The sequence below is a fragment of the Penicillium macrosclerotiorum genome, assembly GCF_028827735.1.
Source record: "Penicillium macrosclerotiorum strain IBT 26536 chromosome Unknown utg000009l_segment0_segment0, whole genome shotgun sequence".
Taxonomy (NCBI): domain Eukaryota; kingdom Fungi; phylum Ascomycota; class Eurotiomycetes; order Eurotiales; family Aspergillaceae; genus Penicillium; species Penicillium macrosclerotiorum.
This window is the reverse complement of record NW_026643088.1, coordinates 169,953-192,009: the sequence shown is the minus strand read 5'-3', so window position 1 is coordinate 192,009 and position 22,057 is coordinate 169,953. Positions and strand designations below refer to the sequence as shown.

The window sequence follows — 22,057 nt, the reverse complement described above, 5'->3', positions numbered from 1 at the left end:
AGGACTATTTACATGATACTCGACCATTGAAGCGAATGCCTCGGGGGTTGACTTACCTATTTCAGCTCTGTGGAAAGGAAAAATAATATACGATATCAACAAATCAATCATCAAATTGAAGGACATATATTGGGGCTCATAATCATTTTTGATAAGAAATCTGGCAAATTGAGCTAAGTGATTAATTAGAGAGATAGATGAATCCATGACTGCAATAATAAAAATCGAACGAATACTATTCCCAAAAATACCAATGATTCAAGCTTCAATATATTAAGAGTGAGAGATCACTTAAGCGCATGAAGGCATGATTCCTGAGAGCATGCACCTTCCAGAGCAGCACTGACTACCAGAGCCACAGAGCATTCCGGCATTCATGCACTTCTGAGAATCTTCCCTTGCCAGAGTGCAGATACTACGCCCATCAGGCAGCTTCGTCTCTTTACAAGTGAGTGGACGATCGCAATCATTATCATTCTTGCACACATCACCGACACCTCGTGCTCGTTTATCGAGACATCTTGTGCTGTCTGGGTCGAAACGACTGATTCGACAGACGAGATCGGAGTTGCAGTCGCTCTGCTCCGTGCAGAGAGTCCCGAATTGGCCTTTAGGCCGTTCACAGAGACCATCTTGGCCACAGAGACCAGAAAAACAGCTGTCGTTGGAATTGCACTTCATTCCAATGATTCCTTTGACCATACATCTCTTCATCGGCTGGTAGCAGAAGGATTGCAGCGGCGGGCAATCGCCTAGGCGATCCTGACCGCAGCTTAGCTGACGGGTGCGGAAGTCGAAGTTCGAGTCATATCTTTCAGTAAAGAGGCTCAGGGGGACGTTCTGCTCTTTATAGAAGTAAGAAACTTCCTCGGGAATCGTATCGAGATTCAGTTGGCCCGTAAGCGGAGTCGCGCGGCTGAGGGTAGCGGGAGCCAGGACGGCAAGGGTAGCAACGATTGAGGCTCGAATAGAAGGCATTGCGTGATGAAAAGAGATAATTAGCTCTTGAAAATTAACAGATAAAGTATGAAAAGAACGTTGTGGTTGGGATTGTTTGAACAGCACCAGGGAATGTCTTCTTATATCCCTCACGGGCATAAGATCTCCTTTTTTTTTCTGGATCCATTTGAGCCAATTATCACACCAAGGCCTTTCACTCAATTGGAGAAGATTCAGAGCTCCGGATCTCCGGGATAGACTATTGGCCAGTCCTTCTGGTAAGTCTTGTGGGCACTTCCTCGATCCATTAATGGTGCCAAGTCCATATGCTTGGATGCTGTAGTTCCTCGAAATATTCCTCAAAGTTTGTTTGCTATAAAAACGTGTGCAGTTGCATAAATACATATTTACAGAACAAGACCCTATGGAATTGCTTCCTCTGAATACCCGGACTCAGAAATACCAGTTTGAGCCGGAGGACCTTAGATCAACGCAACCAAAGCGTGCGTGACGCAGTTGATATGCACCTTCAGGATAACGATTTCTTTGAAATTATTCGGTAGATAGCGTCAGCCAATATTATCCAAGCCCTGGAGAAGGCGAAGGACATGATCAAAGCTTGGCTGGGGCTCTAATTTGAGATCACAGTCTCAGATTAGCTGGCATCCAAGAAGTCCGGTCCATACCTTCCTTCGAAATACACAGTCTATGGTACACAGAGCGGACGACTACATATCAAGATTTAGCCTCTTCGGCATAAGTACTTTAGATTTCGGGTTTAATGATGTCTGGGCTGTCCTGCTCTAGGCTGTTTATGGGGTGAGGACAACTCGTTCTAAGGCCTTCATTTTGCAGTCTGGCCCCCCGCAAGCCCGTTCGGGTAATTTCCCCATCTGCACACTTCGTACGATTGAGCCTACTTGAAAAAGCGGGGAGGCACATGCACTGCATGCATTTGAGATTGTACGCCTGCACGCTGCTGTAGCCGTTGGGGACATGAGAACCCCATACACACTCCACGGAGCATAGTATCTACGTACAACCCAAGAGGTAATTTCTCTAGTGTTCGAAGTTTCCTTCAAAAATAACAAAGAGGTGCATAATTGTAAAGCAGTGATCGCAACAAAACGAAATTTCCGAGAGTTTAAGCCCCCTCTTTGTCATTGTCGGCTTGTATTCGCGGTCAAGCTATTGGTGTTGGTTTGAGCTCGGCTGACATCGGCCTGCAGCTGACTGGACCCTCGACCAAGACCGTCCTTGATCAGCCATTGGATGAGCATTTCATGCAGCTGGGCGACAGGTCCGTTCGGAGAAGGCAATGGAGAAACTGGCGTGTCTCGAGAGCTTTGCTAGGCGATTAGCTGGCCCGATGTTCCCCCAGAGCCGTGAAGGGGGGGAACCTTCATGGACAAGCAAGAATAGAACGACAATTTCGGGTTGAAGATCAGCCTATGGAGGACAAGAGACAAGTGACAATAGACAATAGGCAAATGGACAATAGATGAATAGACAAATACGGCAAACCCAATGTCCTGTCAATCACACAACCTTCAACCGCCGTGGGACCTCGTGAGACTGCGCTCTGCAGCTGCGGTGGACTGGCGTCAGTGGCATGTGATGGCCCCTCTTTTGTCGCCTCTTCTGGTGTCCTACACTTTCTCTTCGTTTCTGTTCTCCTCAATTCTACTGTGGAGAGTCTTTGAGACTTTGAGCTTTGAGACTTTAAGACTTTGAGACTTTGAGACTTTGAGACTTCGAGACTTCGAAACTCCAATACTCGGGAAAAGCAAAGCTCTTCTACTTTGGCCAACTTCGGGACCGCGTAACTCCCGTTAACCCCGGATCCCCATGACGGATCAGCGACTCCTCACAGACGAGTGAAGAGCCACTGTGGATCACAGTTCAGGTGGCCAACCCGAGTGTGTTAGGATTGCTTAGGTGAACATTCCTGCGCTCCGTGTCGAGGATTTGGGGAGATCGGCAAATATAAAGGACCAGGCGCGCTGATGGGTCTGCAGTGACCTTCCGTGGACCTTCACTAGCGGCGAAAGACCCTTGAAACCGCGGTCCCTGACATCTTCCCGGCCTCCCAACACTTTTAGGCTCTCTGCCCAACAACAGAATCCCCTTAGCGGAGTTCATAGAACCTGCATTACTCTTCCAAGATCTACCTAATTCACCGACCTGTAAGCCCCGGATCACTGAGTCCGGCCGTGGCGAGGTTCCGCGTGTCATACCATGTATGGGACCCCCCAGCGCGCACTCCGCCCGAGTCGTCCTCCCGCCGAGAATTTCACTAACTCTGTTCCTCTGCAGACGTGTCGTACAACTGCATTTTCCCAGTTCCTCAATTCAGATCTGCTCTAGCCGACCGATTGTTACGTGGAATTCACCGTGGCAACCACGAGAACGACCTAATCGTATCTTTTTGAACGGAGGCTCTGCCGTTAACGAGGAAATTCCCTACCTCGTATCCCCGGCGGAATTGAATCCTTCTCGCCCTTTGTGAGCCCGAAAAGAACAAATTCACCGGTACACGATGGTGGACTCCCCCGTATCCTTCGCCCGCGCCCGCGACGGCCCTTTGAGGTCGTACCCGCGTCGAACGAATCGTCCGAGCCCCCTACGCCGAGCGAAGCCGCCAACCCCGACTTGCTGAATCCCAACGCCCAGGACACGGGCTCGAACTCGACCAGTGTCAGTCGCACCGGCTCAATCTTGAATCTGACCTCCTCCACCCTCTACGGCATCTATTCCCCGACCGCATTCGATAGTCTGCGTGATGAATCCAGCCCCTGGGGCACAGAGGCCCATACTCCAGCTGCAGAGCACCCGCCAGAGCCCTCGCAGCGGGAAGCAGTGAAATCTGCGACAGAACCGCGTCAGTTTGCTCTACGACGGACACGCTCGCGACTGAGTCAGGGTCTGTTCCGTGGAGTGATCCTGCCACAGGCCATGAGCAGCGCTTTGCTCTTTGGCTTCGGCATCGTCTACGGGGTCATCACCGTTCACTTACACGATAATCACTGGATCACTCCAGTCAAACTGGAAAATGTCCACTATTACGATTCATGGCAGTATCTGGGATTCTGGGGACTCGCGGGCATAGCACTGGGAAATCTTCTTCCCTTACTGGACACTTGGCGCGAGAATGAATTGAAGAAGGTTGATGAATCAAAGAACACAAACAATGAGGAAGAGAATAGGGATCGTACTCCCTCGTGGGTGACTGTCGCCCGCAGTGTTGGAGCATTTGTCGGCATCGCCTTCGCCATGGTAAAACCCCCGATTTGAGCTTTTTTTAAAAAACAAAACTACCTACAGATTTGCATTCTTTGAGTTTCTCCATGCTGACTGTCAACTTTTTTTAGCGACGACTTCCCTGGCAGTCTACCACGCAAGCCTCCTTGACCCTTGCTCTCGCGAACCCAGTCCTTTGGTATCTAATTGATCGAACCTCGACGGGCTTCCTCCTTTCAACCACTGTTGGCCTCACCGGCATGAGTGTGGTTTTGGGACTCAAGCCCGAATTGATCCCTACGTCCACTGGTCCGACAGTGGGCAGCACTTTGTTGAACGGCACTGGCTGGGAAAATACACTGGGGGCAGGAATCTCGCAGGAGAGCATCGCGGTCCGCACCTGGGTCGCCAGCGTCATTTTCTGCGCCTGCGTGTGTTTCGGCAATATTGGCCGTCAGCTCGCGATCGGAGCTGGTAGCAGAGATACCCTCAAGCCATGAGGGCTGCGATATCCGCCTCACAGCCCCCTTGGTTCACTTATCACGCTGAGAATCAACTCGAACAGAGAGCCAGGACGACTAGGAAGTTTGTGATGGAACGCAATTTTTTCATACAGCAAAATTTTCTTTCATTTAATCCCATAGATATATGTAATAGAAACCAGCTTTTTGAGCTATGCATCTCGCTCTCCCTCGTAATTTCCAATTCTAGAAGAGAACAGATTACGCGTGGATTGTAGAATCAATCATTGCAATTCCTACCACAGGACCCGAAGGTCAAGCAGGCACTGCACCCAAGATCGACACTGTGCAGTCAAGCTACACTCGATCTCCATTCTCTATGACGATTTCCGTACTTCATTAGACAAAGCCTCGTAGGAACGCTTTTTGAGAAGAATGTTGTTTTTTGCGTTGTTCATATTGAAGGAAAAGAAAAAAGAAGAGGAAAAAACACGGCGGAAAAGCGCTTTTGAAGTAGCCGTGTGTCGTGGGTCATGTGACATGCTGAGTCAGAGTCCGCCCCGATTGGGCCGCGATGATGCAGTTTCCCGATACATGACCATACGGTAGTACAACAGGACCCCGCGATGGGATGTATCTTCTCCCGCCCGTAGAGTGCGTATCGTGGGTAATTTTCAGGTATCACCTTACAAACCCCCGTCCGATTGCGGCCAAACCACCCCCGCCGCGGGACAGAAATATTTCTTTTTCACTCTTGTTCGAAGCTGCCATACCCCGCTGCCGCTTGGATTCAGGTACGTTGATCTCGTTTGATGTGCACTGAGCTCAATTGAAGCTTGGGGAAGGATTATGCTTGCTGACTTGCACCCCAGTGTCGACACAATGTCTCAGAAATCCGGTAGGCATACCTAGGTCTTGACATCATTCCCCGGATTACTTCACAATGGATTTGGGGCATACTTTGCTAGAGAATCAATGCTGACTTTTATTTTCTATGGAAACAGCTATCGTCTCCGTCTACGACAAAACGGGACTGCTCGACTTGGCCAAAGGCCTGGTCAAGCAAAATGTCCGTCTTCTTGCCTCCGGCGGTACTGCCAAGATGATCCGTGAGGCTGGCTTCCCTGTCGAGTAAGTTCCATTCTTTGACAATTTGAGGTTCTGGAAAGCTTGAGGGGACGATTTAAGCTCCTATTATCCAATTTAGCCGGATATTTCTAAAAATTGTTGCTGATATTTACTTCCTAGGGATGTTTCCGCCATCACTCATGCCCCCGAGATGCTGGGCGGCCGTGTCAAGACCCTCCACCCAGCTGTCCACGGTGGTATCCTTGCCCGTGACATCGAATCCGACGAGCAGGACCTCGCTGAGCAGAAGATTGCCAAGGTCGACTACGTTGTGTGCAACCTGTACCCCTTCAAGGAGACTGTTGCCAAGGTCAACGTGACTATCGATGAGGCTGTGGAGGAGATCGATATCGGCGGTGTGACTCTGCTCCGTGCTGCGGCCAAGAACCACAAGCGTGTGACCATTCTGTCGGACCCCTCTGACTATCCCGAGTTCCTCAAGGAGCTCGAGGCAGGCGAGATCACCGAGGCCAGCCGCAAGCAGTATGCCCTCAAGGCTTTTGAACAGACTGCTGACTACGACTCCGCTATCTCGGGCTTCTTCCGCAAGGAGTACGCTGGCAATGGACTGCAGCAGCTCTCTCTGCGGTACGGTACTAACCCGCATCAGAAGCCTGCTTCCGCTTTCATGGTGCAGGGCAAGCTTCCCTTCAAGGTCCTGAACGGCTCGCCTGGCTATGTCAACCTCCTTGATGCCCTTAATGCCTGGCCCCTGGTCAAGGAGCTTAAGCAGGCTCTTGGTTTTCCCGCCGCTGCCAGCTTCAAGCACGTTTCTCCTGCCGGTGCTGCCATCGGTGTCCCTCTGAACGAGAAGGAGCGCAAGGTTTACATGGTTGATGACATCAAGGGCATCGAGTCTTCCGGCCTGGCCCAGGCCTATGCTCGCGCTCGTGGTGCTGACCGTATGTCCAGCTTTGGAGACATCCTTGCCCTTAGCGACATCGTCGACACCCCTACCGCGAAGATCATCTCGCGCGAGGTGTCCGACGGTGTTATCGCCGCTGGCTATGAGCCTGAGGCTCTGGAGATTCTCTCCAAGAAGAAGGGTGGCAAGTACCTTGTCCTCCAGATGGACGAGAACTATACCCCCTCTCCCGAGGAGACCCGCACTCTGTACGGTGTGCAGCTCACCCAGCACCGCAACGACGTCGTCATCTCCCCCAGCAAGACCTTCAACAATGTCATCACCCCTAAGAACGCCCCGGCTCTGCCCGAGGCTGCCCTGCGCGATCTGACTGTCGCCACCATCGCTCTCAAGTACACCCAGTCCAACTCTGTCTGCTATGCCCTGAACGGCCAGGTCATCGGTCTCGGCGCTGGCCAGCAGAGCCGTATCCACTGCACTCGTCTGGCCGGTGACAAGGCCGACAACTGGTGGATGCGTTTCCACGACCGTGTCATCGGCATCAAGTGGAAGCAAGGCACCAAGCGCGCTGACAAGAGCAACGCCATCGATCTACTGTGCTCTGGCCAGACCCCCCGTAACGACGCTGAGAAGGTCGAGTATGAGCGTGTCTTCGAGGAGGTCCCCGCTCCCTTCACTCAGGAGGAACGTGATGCTTGGCTCCAGAAGATGGGCGAGGTCGCAATCTCTTCTGATGCCTTCGTAAGTTTGCCAATGGGATTCCTTGATTTTTTTTTATTCTCTACTAACGCTATGATCTTTCTCTAGTTCCCCTTCATCGACAATGTCTTCCGCGCTGCCCGCTCCGGTGTCAAGTACATTGCCGCCCCTACTGGCAGCCAGAATGACACTCCCGTCTTCGAGACCGCCGAGAAGCTGGGCATCACCTTCGTTGAGCAAGGTATCCGTCTGTTCCACCACTAAGTCTATTTCGTGGCTACCCTGAGGGTAACTTTGCTTTTTGGACGTCCCTTGTTTCGGGGCAAAAAGGATGATATTAAGTTATGATGATGATAGCTTTCCTTATTTATGATTAAGAAATTCACAAATATTTCCATACTTTTTTCTTCTTTTTCTTCTTCTTTCCCTTTCTTTTTTCTCGTGTTAAATCACGAGTGCTCCGTTGGTCTTCTGGATTGATGAGGGAGGTGTGAGTAATCAGCGGATGTTGAACTCCGAAATACTAACTTGGACCTAGCTGGCTGCCCACGGTTTCAAGCCAACGACCACCCCCTTTTACCACAACGTTCAAATTATTATGCCGATGGTGTGTATTACAGGGCCACTAGGCCAGTGTAACCCCGTTCTGAACTATGGAAGTATGCATATTATCAAATCGGACAGGGGGCCTTATGAAGCAGGTCAAGTACCATCTAGCAGACAACACTATAGCTGAATGAGCTAGGTAGAAGTGAGGACATCTAGAGACAATCTGTTAAGTATAGATCAAGAGGCCGCAGCAAATTCTAACGCCAAGTATAATACCCCTTTGCTCGTCCATGGATTAGGAATGGCAGGGATGGTGCCTGGCTCTCCTCGGAAGGGGGGCAGCCGCAATCCAGACTGTTCACAGGTACTTCAAGGATCCAGCTCATTATGATTCACTAAATCCCTTTCCTTCTTTCTTCCTTTCCCCCGTTGGCCATTGAGGGTTTTACAATAGTAACCTATGCGGAATCCGACGCTGAGCTGGCATGTGTTTCCCCAATAACCATCGCACGGACCGCCAGATCATTTATATGCCTTACACACATCGAATATTGTTGTTGAATCTAAGAAGAAGGTACACCTAAGCCCCCTGATACTCCCTTATCAACGCGTTGAATCGCGTTCTAGTAGCCCTTCCCTCCTATAGAGTTCCGCATGTTGCATACCAATTACATTTCAGGACCCTTGAAGAGCATACCTAGCGAAGGTCTCGGAACAAAGGGGCATTTAGATTTATAAGTATGATGCCGAGCACATCACTGTACTAGATTTTCATATTGTCAATTCTCATAATGGTTTCTTTGCTCACCAAAAAATGGTTTCCAGTGTCATTGGCACTTTGGACTTCAGTGACTGCCCAGATAACCCTGAACTACTGTCCCCTGCTTGGCCCAATCTACCCCCCTCCAACAACTCTGGCCAACGATGCAGCCTTCAGCGCAGCATTACAAAACATAACATCAACACTTAATGAAGTAATGACATCGGGCAATCTATCTACTAATTCAATTTCGTTGCAAATATTTGATGCAACCAACCCTAGTCCATTGTTGAGTTTCTCTTATACTGGCAGTGACATCGACACTACCTTAGGCGTAAGCACTGTTGACGAAAATACTGTATTCCGCGTCGGAAGCGTCTCCAAACTATGGACTATTCTCATGTTCATTGCCGAAGAAGGTCTCTGGACTTTCCAGCAGCCAATTGCGAGATTTGTCCCCGAGTTACGGAGAGCCGCTGTCGAGCTTCGCCATAACCGCACTCGGCGAGAAGATAAAGTCGACTACGTGCAGTGGGATGAAATCACCATCGGAGATCTAGCGAGTCATCTCGCAGGCATTGGGAGAGATTGTATGTATTGTCTCTCCGTTCCACGCAGTCAGTGACGCCTCACTGACGATTTTATCAAGACGGTATACTCGATTTCAGTGAGATGGAATCTCGGATGATAGACCTGGGATTCCCTGCCCTTCCCCGGTCACAGATTCCCCCCTGCGGTGTGCCAGAACCATGCAATAGAAAACGTATGTCTACTTAAATGGTTCCGTTTGATGGCTTTTAAAAGTTTTGGTCGATTAATTGGTGGGTCATGTCCTAGAATTCTTTAATGGGCTGCTTCGAAGACATCCTATTGTCCCGACATCAAGAACACCGATATACTCAAACGCAGCCTTTCAGATTCTGGCATATGCACTGGAGACTATCACAGGCCATTCCTATCCAGATCTTTTGCAGCGAGATATCATTAGGCCCCTAGGCCTGACTGGGACGTACTATGATAGGCCGAACTCGACAATTGGGGTCATCCCGAGCGAACAGGGCGAGTACTTTTGGAATATGGACCTAGGGGACGAGAACCCGTGAGTAGTAGCATCACCTCTTCGAGTCTACAGCAGCCCAAAGGCTGACCATTGTCTTCAACCTTCCCATTCTCCAGTGCTGGCGGCATCTATTCGAGCACAAGGGACATGACCGCGCTGGGGCAAGCCATTCTAAACAACACCCTGGTTGCACCATCAATCACCAGAAAATGGATGAAGCCCGTCACGCACACGTCTTCCCTTGACTTTGCGGTCGGGGCCCCTTGGGAAATCATATCTTTCGGTGATAACCGGCCTATCGATCTCTACACGAAATCTGGAGACATTGGTGTCTACTCGTCGACCATCGTCCTCTCCTCCGACCACGCAGTTGGCTTCACCATCCAGCACGCTGGCAAGGACGGCCACGCCAACATCGCCCTTCTCTCCGATCTCGTCTCTGCCACCTTGCTGCCGGCCTTGGACCAGAGCGCCAAAGACCAAGCCGAGCAGCAATTCACAGGATACTTCGCGGCCTCCGCCGGCACCAATTCGTCCATCAACATCACCACAGATGCCGGGCCGGGCCTGCTGGTGACCAGCTGGATCAGTAACGGCACAGACATGTTTCAGAGTATCATGTCGCTCCAGGGCATTCCTGACCCCAGCCTACTGAGCATCCGTCTGTATCCGACGGGCCTGGTGGCCCCGGACATGGTCTCCTTCCGGGCTCTGATCCCACCAACGCTGCCGACGGCGGGTCATGGGCCGTTTACTTCGTCCTGCATCACCTGGGTGACGGTCGATTCTGCCATGTATGGCAGTGTCGCTCTCGATGAATTTGTCTTTAATCTCGATGATCAGGGGGATGTTGTTAGTGTCTCGCCTCGTATTTTGCGGATCACGTTGCCGAAGACGTGAAAGAAGTACAATTGCACGGTGTACCTTGATGGGACCAAGACCGGCATAGATGATTTATGCTGTTTGATGAAAGTTTCTTTTTTCTCATCTCCCTTTCTTGGGAGGTTGTTGTGGTCAAATGTGAACATTTTTGATAAAATAAAATGTGATCAGGCAGGATTTTACTCGTGTATAGACAGTGGACAAAGAGCAAGCTTGCGGCTATGTACGTGGTCCGATATGGGCACATGGTTGGCTATTCAACAACTCTTACCACTTGACAGGACACTGTGCCTTAAAAAGTGCTGAAGCTGAGCAACACCATCCTCATACTGACATTTTTGCAGCCAAGACTGCTCCCTACATTCTATACAAATATGCTGTAGATATGCTACAGATATACTACAAATATGCTATATGCTACACGCCATCCATTCCACCTCGCTGCCGCCAAAAAGAAAAAAGAAAAAAGAAAAAAGAAAAAAGACTAGCATCAGTCAATCTTCTTCATTTCCACTCCCCACTTCCACTCCCCATCGCCAGAGCCCCAAAATGTACCCCGAAACAGGCTAGCGGACCCTCCCCAGCTCACGGCCCAAGTGTGCCGAGAATACATACACGGGAAGAGGAGGGGTTGCCCAAAAAGGAAAGAAACAGGAAAGAAACAAGAAAGAAACAGGGACAGATGTAAAAGCTCGCGTATACACCCTATGCACCCTCAGCATGCATAACCCCTTCCTATTCCCCTCTCCTCCCTCCCGCGTCGCGCTCTGTGTTCTGCAGCACGCGCGTGACCAGCACTCGAGAAGAATGCTCGGCGACTACCATGCGCCGTGCTTTCCGTAGCCGCGTGCATCCGGCAGACACGGGAACAAGTGCCCGGGGCCAGGGTGGACAATGCCAGGATCGCCCGGGGGGAGGGGGGCATAATACCAGGAGTGCGGGGGAGCTGCCGGGCGTACTACCAGGTGGTAAGGGAGGTGGGGGGGAAGGGGGCGTTGTTAGCGCTGATGCCAGAGAAGGAAGGAATTTTTGGTGTCGCAGGTTTGTTTAGGGGTGATTGCTGCTATATTGGGATTGTTGGGTTGGACGGGCTCTTTTTTTTTTGGGCGACTGTTGGTGTTGCCAACACGGAAATGGGATATTCAACGGCACCGGGAGTATGGGCGCGGATGAGGGCCTACAAGGAAGCGGAACCTGGGGTAAAGAGACTCGAAAGGGTCCTGTGTGCTCCATTGATCAGAGGGCCACGTCTCTTTTTTTTTCCCTTGATCGGGTGGTGGAGCATTGGATATTGCATGCCTTGTTTGATAGTATCAGATATCAAGCATAAGGGGCACACCCATCGTGTGGCTGTAAGGCTGAGCATAAACGGCCCTCAAATTGTGCACGACCCACGCGGATCCACGGGGCGCCGAGTTTGTGCGCTGGTCGGCGTCGGGGTTCGGAGACGCCGATCTACGCAGTGGAGCTGCGTGAATCGCCGAGGTTCCGGCAGAATCTGATGTCTTGTGGTGCTATTGACTCAGAGCCGCGGTTGTTGGCCGCGGCCGCGGAAAGTCCGGACGCGGATGAATAGTTGCTTATTGCAATCGGAGATGGATAACAAGAGCCAGGTGGAGTTAAGAGAGAGTTCGAGGTATTACTAAACATGATTTGCGATGCTCGACGAAACGGTCGAACGAGATGGGTTTGATCCGCTTATGTAATTGATCCTAATGGAGATTAGCAGTAACACGGGTCCTTGGGTGACCACTCTGGTGCATCATCGATGATTGATTACAATTGATGACAATTGATTGTCGATCTAGCAGAATGTCCGCGGAGGGGAAATGGACATCTCAGAATTATGGTTCGCTATCTGTGGGACATGGTGACGATATGATGAAAAGGTTTTGATGAGGCGAGTTATGAACTACTTAGTTGCAAGATATATAATTAGTCAACGCTGAGGTATAACTATGAGGAGATACTCTATTCAGAGCACTTGTATGTCATCAGTATAGCGCCATTCAATGGCTCCAACGAGGTCTAGAAGACTGCTGGTCTAGATTTTGCCCTCCATTCTTCCCCTATATCCGTATCTTGACACCCTGTGAACCCTGGGCGACAGAATCGATGATGATTGACATCATCGACCTGTCACGGTGGACCGGCCGCTCGGGCGGATTGGCAGGCCAAAACGCCGACCGGATCGACATTGGCCGACCCATGTTTTCCTGTCCAATCCAGGATCTCTTCCGTAATTGCCAGTCCAATTCCCTCCCAGGTAAACTCCGACCGGCCACCGATCCTCTCTCTATCTCCATGGTCGCCCGTCGCAGGTTGACTGGGCAATTTCAGCTGGACGTGGCGGGCTCTAGGCCTATCGATGCGAGGGCAATTGCGGTGAGTTTCACATCTGGCCATTGATTTCTCTCTCGTACGTTTCTCTGGGATCGAGGGAAATGATGACGCTGATGGACCCGACAGGCAGGGAGGATGGCACTTTTTCGGCCAAAGCCTCAAGTCCCCACGGAGGAGACAGAACAGATCTTCGAATAGGGTATACGAGACACTATCCAGATAGGAAAATCGTATTCGCGACCGTAGGGCTGCTACGCAACGGCCAAGTCCCAGTCCCAGTGCGGGTGGGGAACGTCCCAAGACACAGAGAGAGCGAGAAAAGAAAAAAAAAAAGTAAAAATAAATTCCTGAGACGGGACCCATTGGGCTGAAAAGGGAATCCATCGCGAGACGAAGAATCGCCTGTGAGTGGATGGCTGGATTTGGGGGACAGGACAGTCTCTGAGCCTCCGTTAGCTCGTCACTAGCTCGTCACAGCCACCCTGGGCATTGGACCTGGCTCCATGGCACCGAGCTGAGCCGCGAAGAATCTGTGAGGCGCGAACTAATGTGGTTCTCAGGCAGCGTGTTTCATCAGCATTCCACAGTGAGACATTGTCGGTGTTGCCGCCAGTGGGGAAGCGGGCGCTGGTCGCTTCTCTTGACTTTGTACGGACGCCTATCTACATGGTATGCTGGGGGCGTATTGGAATACCCAAATACTGGAACACGAACACGGAGGATTAGGTAGCTCAATTCTGTCACCGACCTGGAATTGATACACGTAAATTAATATTGAGAATATATGCATGCCTGGAGATGATTACAGGATTGCTGCGGCCTGTACGGAGTAAGGAGGACGTGGCCAGCACAAGGCAGCAGGCCATTATGCCCGACCCCATGGTCAGCATTCGTAATGAGCTATGACACGCCCTCCGCATTCACTTCCCAGCTGTCCATCTTGGGAAATCAGAGCGACCCAAGGGAGGGAGGCTTTGGTCGCCAAGGCTAATAATCAGCGACTGGGTGCACCACTATTTGCTTGGGGGCAGGCGGCTGCAGCCGTAAGGAAATACACAATACGAGGATGGTCCGTGAATCTGGAGAATTCCATGTTCCATGTTCCCTGCTGATGGCCATACTGTCCCGACAGGGCGGATATACTTGACCGGGGATTGGGAAGCGGGATGAGATCAAACGCTGTCATCGCGACATGGGCCCGGGGATAAGGCGCAGAGGATGCGGAGGACTGGTGGGTGAGATCATCTAGGCCCTGGTCGAGGCTCAGGAGCGGCTGCGCAACTATCCGACCGGGAGAAACCCCAAGAGAACAGCTCTCGTATCATGTTGCCAGGATCAGCTATCCTAGGTAAATCTGGGGATGGCCACGGGGACAGGCAGGAGGGACATGGGGTGGTTGGATGAGGTGATAGACATGGATTGATAATCGAACACGATCGATGATTGGAAATCACGCTGCTGAGCTAAGGCAGGACTACTGGGACGGGGTTGAATGGACAGCAAAATTACTGGACCGGGGTGTGGCAGCAATGAGAGGACCATGTAAGGATGATGGGTCCTGATTAGGCTATTCGAGTGAAAGTGAAAATTAGTGACCGCGCACCGTGACTACTGGAATAGTTAACTGGTGTTAAATCCGAGTCACGTTGAGTAATCCCCGGGGGGATGTCGTTCCGTGCAGAAACCGTGGAAAGGCGAGGAAAGCCGGAGCCTGGACGAACCGGATGCCCGGGCCATCAAGGCGGAATCCCGTACCATACTCTATACAGAGTCTGTACATCTTCCTAATTAGTAACGACAGGACGGACGAGTTTGGGTCATCGTGGGGTGGAGATGCTCAGGGTCCTCATTACGGAGCAATACAGAGAGACTCGAGCGGAAAACGGACTTTATCGGGTGAGTCATGGTCGACGCTGGATTATGCTCTGAGCCATGATTCTGATTGATCAGCCGAGTGCGGCTTTTGGATTACTCAATCGAGCTGGAATGGCACTAGCGGAGAAAACGCGAAGAAGGAATCCGGACCAAAAATCGGGGATAGCAAGGGGCCATCCATCCGAGCCCCCAGCTGGACGCATCCTGGGAGTCATTGGCATGGTCATCCGCAAGGTATGTACTCGAGACATCGGCGCTAAACAATCCTGAACAATATTCCGAACAATAATTGAAGCATCAGATGTATCCTGTTGTGCAGCTGAATCTCTGTATAGATCGGGGTGCAGGGAGCGGTGTGGCCCATCACCAGCAAAACGTCAAAAAAAAAAACCAAAAAAAGGAAAGAAAAAAACGAAAAAAACCGTCCATTATTCAGCGGCAGCTCGGGCTCGGTGGATCCACTGACCGCGAGAGCATAAAACTCGGGGGGAACGTCGCCCTCCGATCGGGTCCCGGACTTTACAACGGATACACGGGAACTTCAAAAAAAAAATAATACGGATTTATCAGGCCCCAAGGAAACTTTTAAAACCATCCCCTTCGCCCTCACCCCTGTAACACTGTCTATATCCTACAAACCACAAACTACACCAGACAACAGTAATAATCATCCACTCTCCGATCTCCAGACTCTTTCTTCTCGACCAAGATCGCAGACTTACTCTCCTCTCGTCTCCACACCCCCCTGCCGCATTGAGGACCTTCCTTGCAGTTCACCGCCTCGCACTTATCAGCACCTCGGCGCCTGCCTCACCGCCTACTTTGTGACTGGATGAGCACAGGATTGAGTCACCACCTGGGCAGAACGAGTCATACCCGTCAGAGCTCATAAGCACCTCCTTGACCCAACAGCGCCATGGACGTTTCTCCAATCACCCCCCCACTCTCCCTAAGGATTCTCCCAAGGATTCTTCTTTCGCCGCCGCCGCCTCACCCTACTTCAACTCTCTCTTCCGTCGTCGTCAACAGAAAAAGATGAGCATCACACAAACATACTACCTGGCCCACACGGCTCGCAAGAAGCTCACCCGTGAGGCTTCCCGGCCCGACCATGACTTGCGCCTCCTGGTTGGCCATGCCAACCTCCTCGACTCCTTGATGCTGGACCTTGCCGATGCCGAGCGGGAACAGGAACGCTGGTTCAACCAAACCGTCAGCGGTGCTTCCAAGGCCTCACATGAAGAGTCCTCCCGTCACATCCAATGGGCCTCGACCGTGGTCGAGGAGCCCGAGGAGGACTGGGACCCGGAAGATGCGTCCGACCTGGAGTCCGACGCCAGCGACAGTGATGAGGATGATTCCGACTTTGACGAGAACGAATTTGTCATTAATACCCCCGCCCGCCTGCGTTCCCCGCCGCCGGTGGTCGAGTCCGCCTTGCTGGAGGACTATGAGGACGACACCGACTCGGACTTCGAGTACGACGATGTTGAGGATTTGGAAGAGCTCAGTCTCACCCGTTCTCCTTCGCGGCAATCACCGCCCGAGCTGTTGGCAGACTCGGACGACTCGTCGGAGGAGGACGAGGGCATGCCGCCCTCCCCGTCCCAGCCCACGTTGGAAGTCTTCGACGAGAAGGCGCCAACCACTATGGCTATCCCACTGGCCAACGACGCCCACCAGGACCATCTGTTTGACTCAGGGTATTACGTTTCACAAGAGCAGAGCACGATGATCGAGGCGTATTGAGCTCGCCCTTCCGATCTATCCCCATACCTACCAACCCCCGCATATTTCTCCGTGCTCTGCCTTGTACACCACATATTATCTTTTGATCATTATTATGATACCTTGTGATACCCTGATGCCGTTACGAGCGATGGCTGAGCCATTTGGAGCGACTTTTTTTTCATTTCCCATTCAATGTTTTCCATTCATCATATTTGGCGTTTATATTTTTGACCTCTTTTATTTGTCATGGTCGCATGTTTTGAACATACATTCAGACCACCACTCCACTACGTCGGGGATACCTGCATCTCACCTCATTACTTGGTTTATCCGTTGTCCCTGAAACCCCCTTCCAGGGCAGCTCTCCCCCCACCTTCTGCGAGCGGACGGTGGCAGGTTGAGACTACCCAACAGTGGAGATTGGGGATTGGGATCCCAACTGGGAGGGTCGCTGTATCGAAACCACATGTTTCTGTCCATAGATCTTGGAACCGACCCTCCTCAGGAAGTTGAAAAAACTATATAATTCACAATACCAAATCAAAAACAGTTCAAATAATCTCTTATCTCTTGCCTTCGCCCCCCATAGTCTCGTCGCAAGTAGGTTCCTCCTTGTACTCGCTTTGCCACCTGGAACGATCTCCCAGTAGCGCACGCCATAGTCCACAATATACATGCTCCGCACATACTCCGACCCCACTCATGCCCCTCTTGTCCTCCGTCCATCGAACCGGACATCGCCAATGCCCTGCCAACCACTGTGGCCCAACGGTGCATGTGACCGGTCGATCGGACTGCACGCCAGCGCCCTGAGCACCCCTTGTGCGGCACTGAGCCGGACGCCGGATGGGGCCTCACCGCTGGTGGATAGATCCACGCCAAGTCAGCGATAGTCTCCGATCTGCGCGGCTAAGTCGGCATAGTCGGCCCGCTACGGGTGCTAGTGTGGTGAAGGGTTTGCTTAGGGTGCTTTTTGGGGAGGGGGGATTTGCACAGAGAGGCTTTCCTTTGGGAAATTTTCGAGAAAGGGGGGAGGGAGAGAGATCGATGCTCGATGGAGTCAATTACTGTGAGATGATCAGGTGGATAGCGGAAAATAGAATGTGGAGTCCGCCTTCAAAACCTGTGGACTGTACAGAGAGATCCAATTATGGGCTCCGTTCTCCGTATTTTGTGTTCTGTACCCAGTGTTCTATATGCTTTGTACGCAGCAGCAGTTGGGCGGGGGGGGGGGGGGGGGAGAGTCGTGTCGGGCATTGGGACAGACGAGAACAGTTGCCAGTCGTCAGCAGAATGCACCATTTTAGTTGCGTGGAAGTGTGCCATGACACATGCCTGCGTGCACTGTGTAGGGCTTGGTCTGGGTGTCACAACAGGTAGGCTTTGACGGGGGTTTCCGGGGCATCGAAATATGAAGTAGATACTGTGACCGACTTGAACAATGGCCTGTACGCTAGATTACTACGGATTACCCTATATAGCGAGATACATGGTCATGAACGGACTTCCGTCAACCGCAACATGTGTTCAATGCTTACGGGAGAACAACCGAGCATATTCCCCTTCTCCATGCTTGTACTGTACATAGCTTGAAGAATCCGAAGTCCTTGGATCACCTCAGATTATGTGACTCGGGATCTGCAAACTTATTTTCTGCTGGCTCGAATGGCGTTAGGGCTTTCTGTTATCTCGCGTTGCAGCTCATTTCCGGTCCGAGAGGTCCTCAGCACCGCTCACCTGACTGCTCCGGGTAAGCACATCATTTGGACAGGCGCTCATTTCTGGGGGTGCTCTGCTGTAGAGGGAACGGTTGTGGTGACTGGATTCTATTTCCTGATGAGGGGTTGATGGGTCATAGCAGAGGGTGCGCTGGCCGAGAAGCGACGAGTTATTAGAGTCGGACGTGGAGCACCTGCTGACAATGGGGAGTTTTGAGCCTCAAAATTCTATTGAGGTCCTGCTCTTGGATATCGCTTCATTGCTTTGCCCTCCAATTGCTCATGTACGAGTGTCCTCGTAGTCCACGATGTTAGCTATCTCTATACTTCCTCACGCCTGGTCGGCTCCAAGCCTGCTATCGATAACAACCTCACCGCCTACGCCTTCGGGCCCAACCCCTCGCTGCAAGCGTCACAGCACTTGTTGCTCCATGATCTCGTGCCATCCTGCCTTCCATTTCAGACCCTCCGCACCCCCGAGAAACGCAGGACATTTGAACCATGGAAGTGCGTGCCTTGCTCTGGACTAACACCACTCGTTCATCTACCGCTGAGCCGTGCGACTGAAGCAGCCGATCCCGTCCTGCGTGCCTTGCGACCATAGACAGCCACATCGAGTCCCGACCCCGTCATCATTGTACTGCGTACGACCACCTGCCCCCGAATCCTCGCTGGAAACAAGCCGTCAAATCCCCGCACGACGAGCGCCGTGCCAGTCTTTGCCTGGGCAACCGATTGCCTCACCGCTTCGGACGAAAGAACCCATTGAGGCAACCACCAGTCCACAAGAATACTCCCCCCACCTTCGCAACAATGTCAGCCTCGAGCTCACCGAAGCACTCCTTTGAGTCGGAGGAGCGTCTTGAGTCGACCCAGGACATTCCAAAAGGCCCGGACAGCGGCCAGCGATCCAGTATCTCGTTTGAAACAAAGCCCAGGCAGCACAGCCCGCGGCGACGGTCGATCCAATTCAGCGTGGGCGCCGCGGAAGCACAGCTGCCGACTCGCTCGCAGAGCATCAAGGAGAAGCGACTTTCATATGCAGACGCTCAACCCAGGGAACTAGAGATAGAACGAGAGCCTCGGGCTCTGTCGACAACTCGTGGCCTGTCGCCGCCGCCGCCGAAGTATGTTATCCCACGGGCAAGGTTTCAAGGGCAAGGATTGCGCATGCTAACCAGGGTATCACAGGACTTATGAGCGCGGCGTTTCATTTAACACCTTTGATAATCGTGATGCGGCGGATTTCACTCTGACGCTCAATTATAAGCATAAGGGGTACCAGAGTACTCGTCGGAGTCGGACGTTCCTGTGCGGCACGGACCAGAATGATTACTCAGAGTTTGCACTGGAGTGGCTGATAGACGAGCTGGTTGATGATGGCGACGAGATTGTCTGTCTGCGCGCGGTGGAGAAGGACTCGCGCATGGCGAGCGATGCCGGTATCGAAGAAGGGAAATACCGCCAGGAAGCCGAGAGGCTGTTCGAACAGGTGATCCAGAAGAACAGCCAGGATGAAAAAGCCATCAGTTTAGTTTTGGAACTGGTGGTGGGGAAGGTAGAGGAGATCATCCAGCGCATGGTGAGTTTCCTTTTGGCTTGACAGCGGTTTAGCAATTTTCACTTAGTATCCATGCTGACGGGACATAGATCCGCATATATGAACCAGTGATGCTCATAGTCGGCACCCGAGGACGCAATCTAAAGGGCGTCCACAGTCTTCTCCCAGGATCGGTCTCTAAGTACTGCCTGCAGCAGTCACCTATTCCCGTGATTGTGGTTCGGCCGTCGCCCAAGCGTGAGAAGAAAAAGAAAAAGCGGCGCGCGGACCCAACCCGACGAAGCTACAACCATATACTGGAGCTGAGTGAGCAACGTGGTAGTCGCATCTTCGACGCTAGCTCTAGCACTGAGAGTAACATCTCCAAGCTCCCGGACGAAGAGGCTGCTGTCGCGGAGGCACTGGGCCTGCCTGCCTCTTACTCACGTGCCAATTCTCGCAGCTCCCTATCGGTATCAGACCGCAGCAGCATTAGCATCGACGAGTCCGACTCCCCTTCTCCAATTCTGCAATCATTGGACACCGTAATTATGAAGAGCCCACTGAATGGGAGTCCGGCCAGCTCCGAGGAGAGTGTAGTCGTTAGCGAAGGGACTCAGAGAGCATCATCGCCAGCGCCCCCGCTTCGATCCTTGTCGCCCGACGAAGACTCTCTCGATGAAGTCGAGGAATTGTCCGACGAGGATGACATGGCCGATTCCAATTCTGAGGCATCTGATGCAACTGCGAAGCGTGTTTCGATTCCTGTGATCGAAGTATCCAACGACAACGAGAAGCATAGCAAGCCTAAAGACGACTGAACGAAGTGGCTTATACTCAAAACTTCAATCTCAACTCGATACCCTCCTGCAGAACAGATTCCAAACTGCATTTTACTGACCGAGTCCAAATTTCACGCTTACCTTCTCATGTCCCTCCTCTACCATCATTGTCTCCTACCAAACCACAACGAACCAAATTGCATTTTGCATTCTCCATACCCGCTCGGGCTAATTCTCATACCCAGCACGCTTTCTAGCCTGATTATACCCCCCTTCACAACCATTTTCAGCGCAAATACCCCCCCCCCCCCCCTTTCTCTGCTTCATATTCTTCTCCGCTTTGCATGACATATTCCTTCCAAACTGCTTCTTTCGTGCCTCCTGCCTTTCCATAGAATCTATACGCATGGCCCTGGCAACCAGGTCTCTGGTTTCTAACAGCGAAAGCACTTTGTACCGCATGGCACATAGCCTGCACAATGCATCGAGCCATTTAGGGCGCTGGCTTCGCGCTGAGGGGCAGAGAATCGAAATCAAGCTAGTACCATTTACCTCAAGGTCCCGGGGTTACCGGCTTGGGGCGGCCTTTCAAGCGTCTCTCTGATCTGGTCATAAGATTCGTATATCACTGCAGTATTAAGAACCGTGTGCTTACAAGGTACATACACATCGCCATTTGCGCCGTAGCTCTCTGTCTATCCGTACATACTCTATTTACCTCAACCAGCCGATGTGAGTATTAGTAGATTAGATTAATTGGGTTCAAAGTCCTGCTGCCTCCTGCAAGGCTCATCTACTCGGGATCGTCCTCTCCTCCCCCCTCCCCCTCTTTCAATCCTGAAATCCGGCTACAGACAGAGCTGTCATGGCGTTACAAACTGGACCACAAGAGTCCGCTATAGGGACTTTCAGTGTATTCGCTACATGCCCACCGGATAGGTAGAAGAGAATTACGTTCACCAGCGCCACGCAACACCAGACTACGCCCCATTGCAACGATACGACCAAGAAGGACCAGACTAAAGCGACAGGGATCCGAGAATGGGCTGAAAAGAGGGAGACCGGCCTTTTGAGGGTAGACGGCCTGAGAAGCCTGGCACATTGGGAAGTGCTGTTGCTTCACGCACAGCATTGTGCATTCTTTACGAGACTAGCAACCCTTCCGCGACTATTCCCATCTCTCCATTCGAATACGAGCTCGACCCAGACGCAATCAACCCCTTCGGGTCTGATTGTTCAGCCAACGCACAAGAGCAAGCAGGAAAGTAAGGAAGAAATGAGACGAAGGCAGAGATAAAAAATCGAAGAAGAAAAGGTGTGAAAATTGTACACTATGAAGGTGAGGTCCTCGAAAGTCCCGATAAAAAGAGGTTAAAAAAAGAGAACCGACCAGTCGGAAAATGCAAGGTCCTGCAGGACGGCCATTAAAAGCAGAGCGCAATGGGGAGGAGCAAAGGCAGAGAGAGAGCATAGTCAGAGGGGTAA

At 51.8% G+C, this 22,057-nt stretch overlaps 6 protein-coding genes across 6 annotated transcripts; 5 read left to right on the top strand and 1 right to left on the bottom strand.

Annotated features, from left to right (window-relative positions):
- Positions 1 to 291: 291 nt before the first annotated feature.
- On the bottom strand, positions 292 to 978 carry N7462_009239 (uncharacterized protein; the record flags this gene model as incomplete). The annotated part of the gene is made up of 1 exon (XM_057080953.1): positions 292 to 978. One exon carries the CDS (start codon positions 976 to 978, stop codon positions 292 to 294), a length of 687 nt encoding a protein of 228 aa, XP_056929790.1.
- A 2,199-nt stretch (positions 979 to 3,177) lies between these two features.
- On the top strand, positions 3,178 to 4,679 carry N7462_009238 (INSIG family protein; the record flags this gene model as incomplete). The annotated part of the gene is made up of 3 exons (XM_057080952.1): positions 3,178 to 3,262; positions 3,395 to 4,215; positions 4,311 to 4,679. 3 exons carry the CDS (start codon positions 3,178 to 3,180, stop codon positions 4,677 to 4,679), a joined length of 1,275 nt encoding a protein of 424 aa, XP_056929789.1.
- An 843-nt stretch (positions 4,680 to 5,522) lies between these two features.
- On the top strand, positions 5,523 to 7,596 carry N7462_009237 (phosphoribosylaminoimidazolecarboxamide formyltransferase/IMP cyclohydrolase; the record flags this gene model as incomplete). Its single annotated transcript, XM_057080951.1, has 4 exons — positions 5,523 to 5,538; positions 5,645 to 5,771; positions 5,889 to 7,374; positions 7,441 to 7,596. The coding sequence occupies 4 exons, from the start codon at positions 5,523 to 5,525 to the stop codon at positions 7,594 to 7,596; spliced, it is 1,785 nt and encodes a 594-aa protein (XP_056929788.1).
- Positions 7,597 to 8,672: 1,076 nt separating this feature from the next.
- On the top strand, positions 8,673 to 10,601 carry N7462_009236 (serine hydrolase domain-containing protein; the record flags this gene model as incomplete). The annotated part of the gene is made up of 4 exons (XM_057080950.1): positions 8,673 to 9,231; positions 9,291 to 9,404; positions 9,479 to 9,740; positions 9,818 to 10,601. The coding sequence occupies 4 exons, from the start codon at positions 8,673 to 8,675 to the stop codon at positions 10,599 to 10,601; spliced, it is 1,719 nt and encodes a 572-aa protein (XP_056929787.1).
- Positions 10,602 to 15,836: 5,235 nt separating this feature from the next.
- On the top strand, positions 15,837 to 16,550 carry N7462_009235 (uncharacterized protein; the record flags this gene model as incomplete). Its single annotated transcript, XM_057080949.1, has 1 exon — positions 15,837 to 16,550. One exon carries the CDS (start codon positions 15,837 to 15,839, stop codon positions 16,548 to 16,550), a length of 714 nt encoding a protein of 237 aa, XP_056929786.1.
- Positions 16,551 to 19,063: 2,513 nt separating this feature from the next.
- On the top strand, positions 19,064 to 20,611 carry N7462_009234 (universal stress protein; the record flags this gene model as incomplete). Its single annotated transcript, XM_057080948.1, has 3 exons — positions 19,064 to 19,377; positions 19,442 to 19,832; positions 19,901 to 20,611. 3 exons carry the CDS (start codon positions 19,064 to 19,066, stop codon positions 20,609 to 20,611), a joined length of 1,416 nt encoding a protein of 471 aa, XP_056929785.1.
- Between the last annotated feature and the right edge of the window lie 1,446 nt (positions 20,612 to 22,057).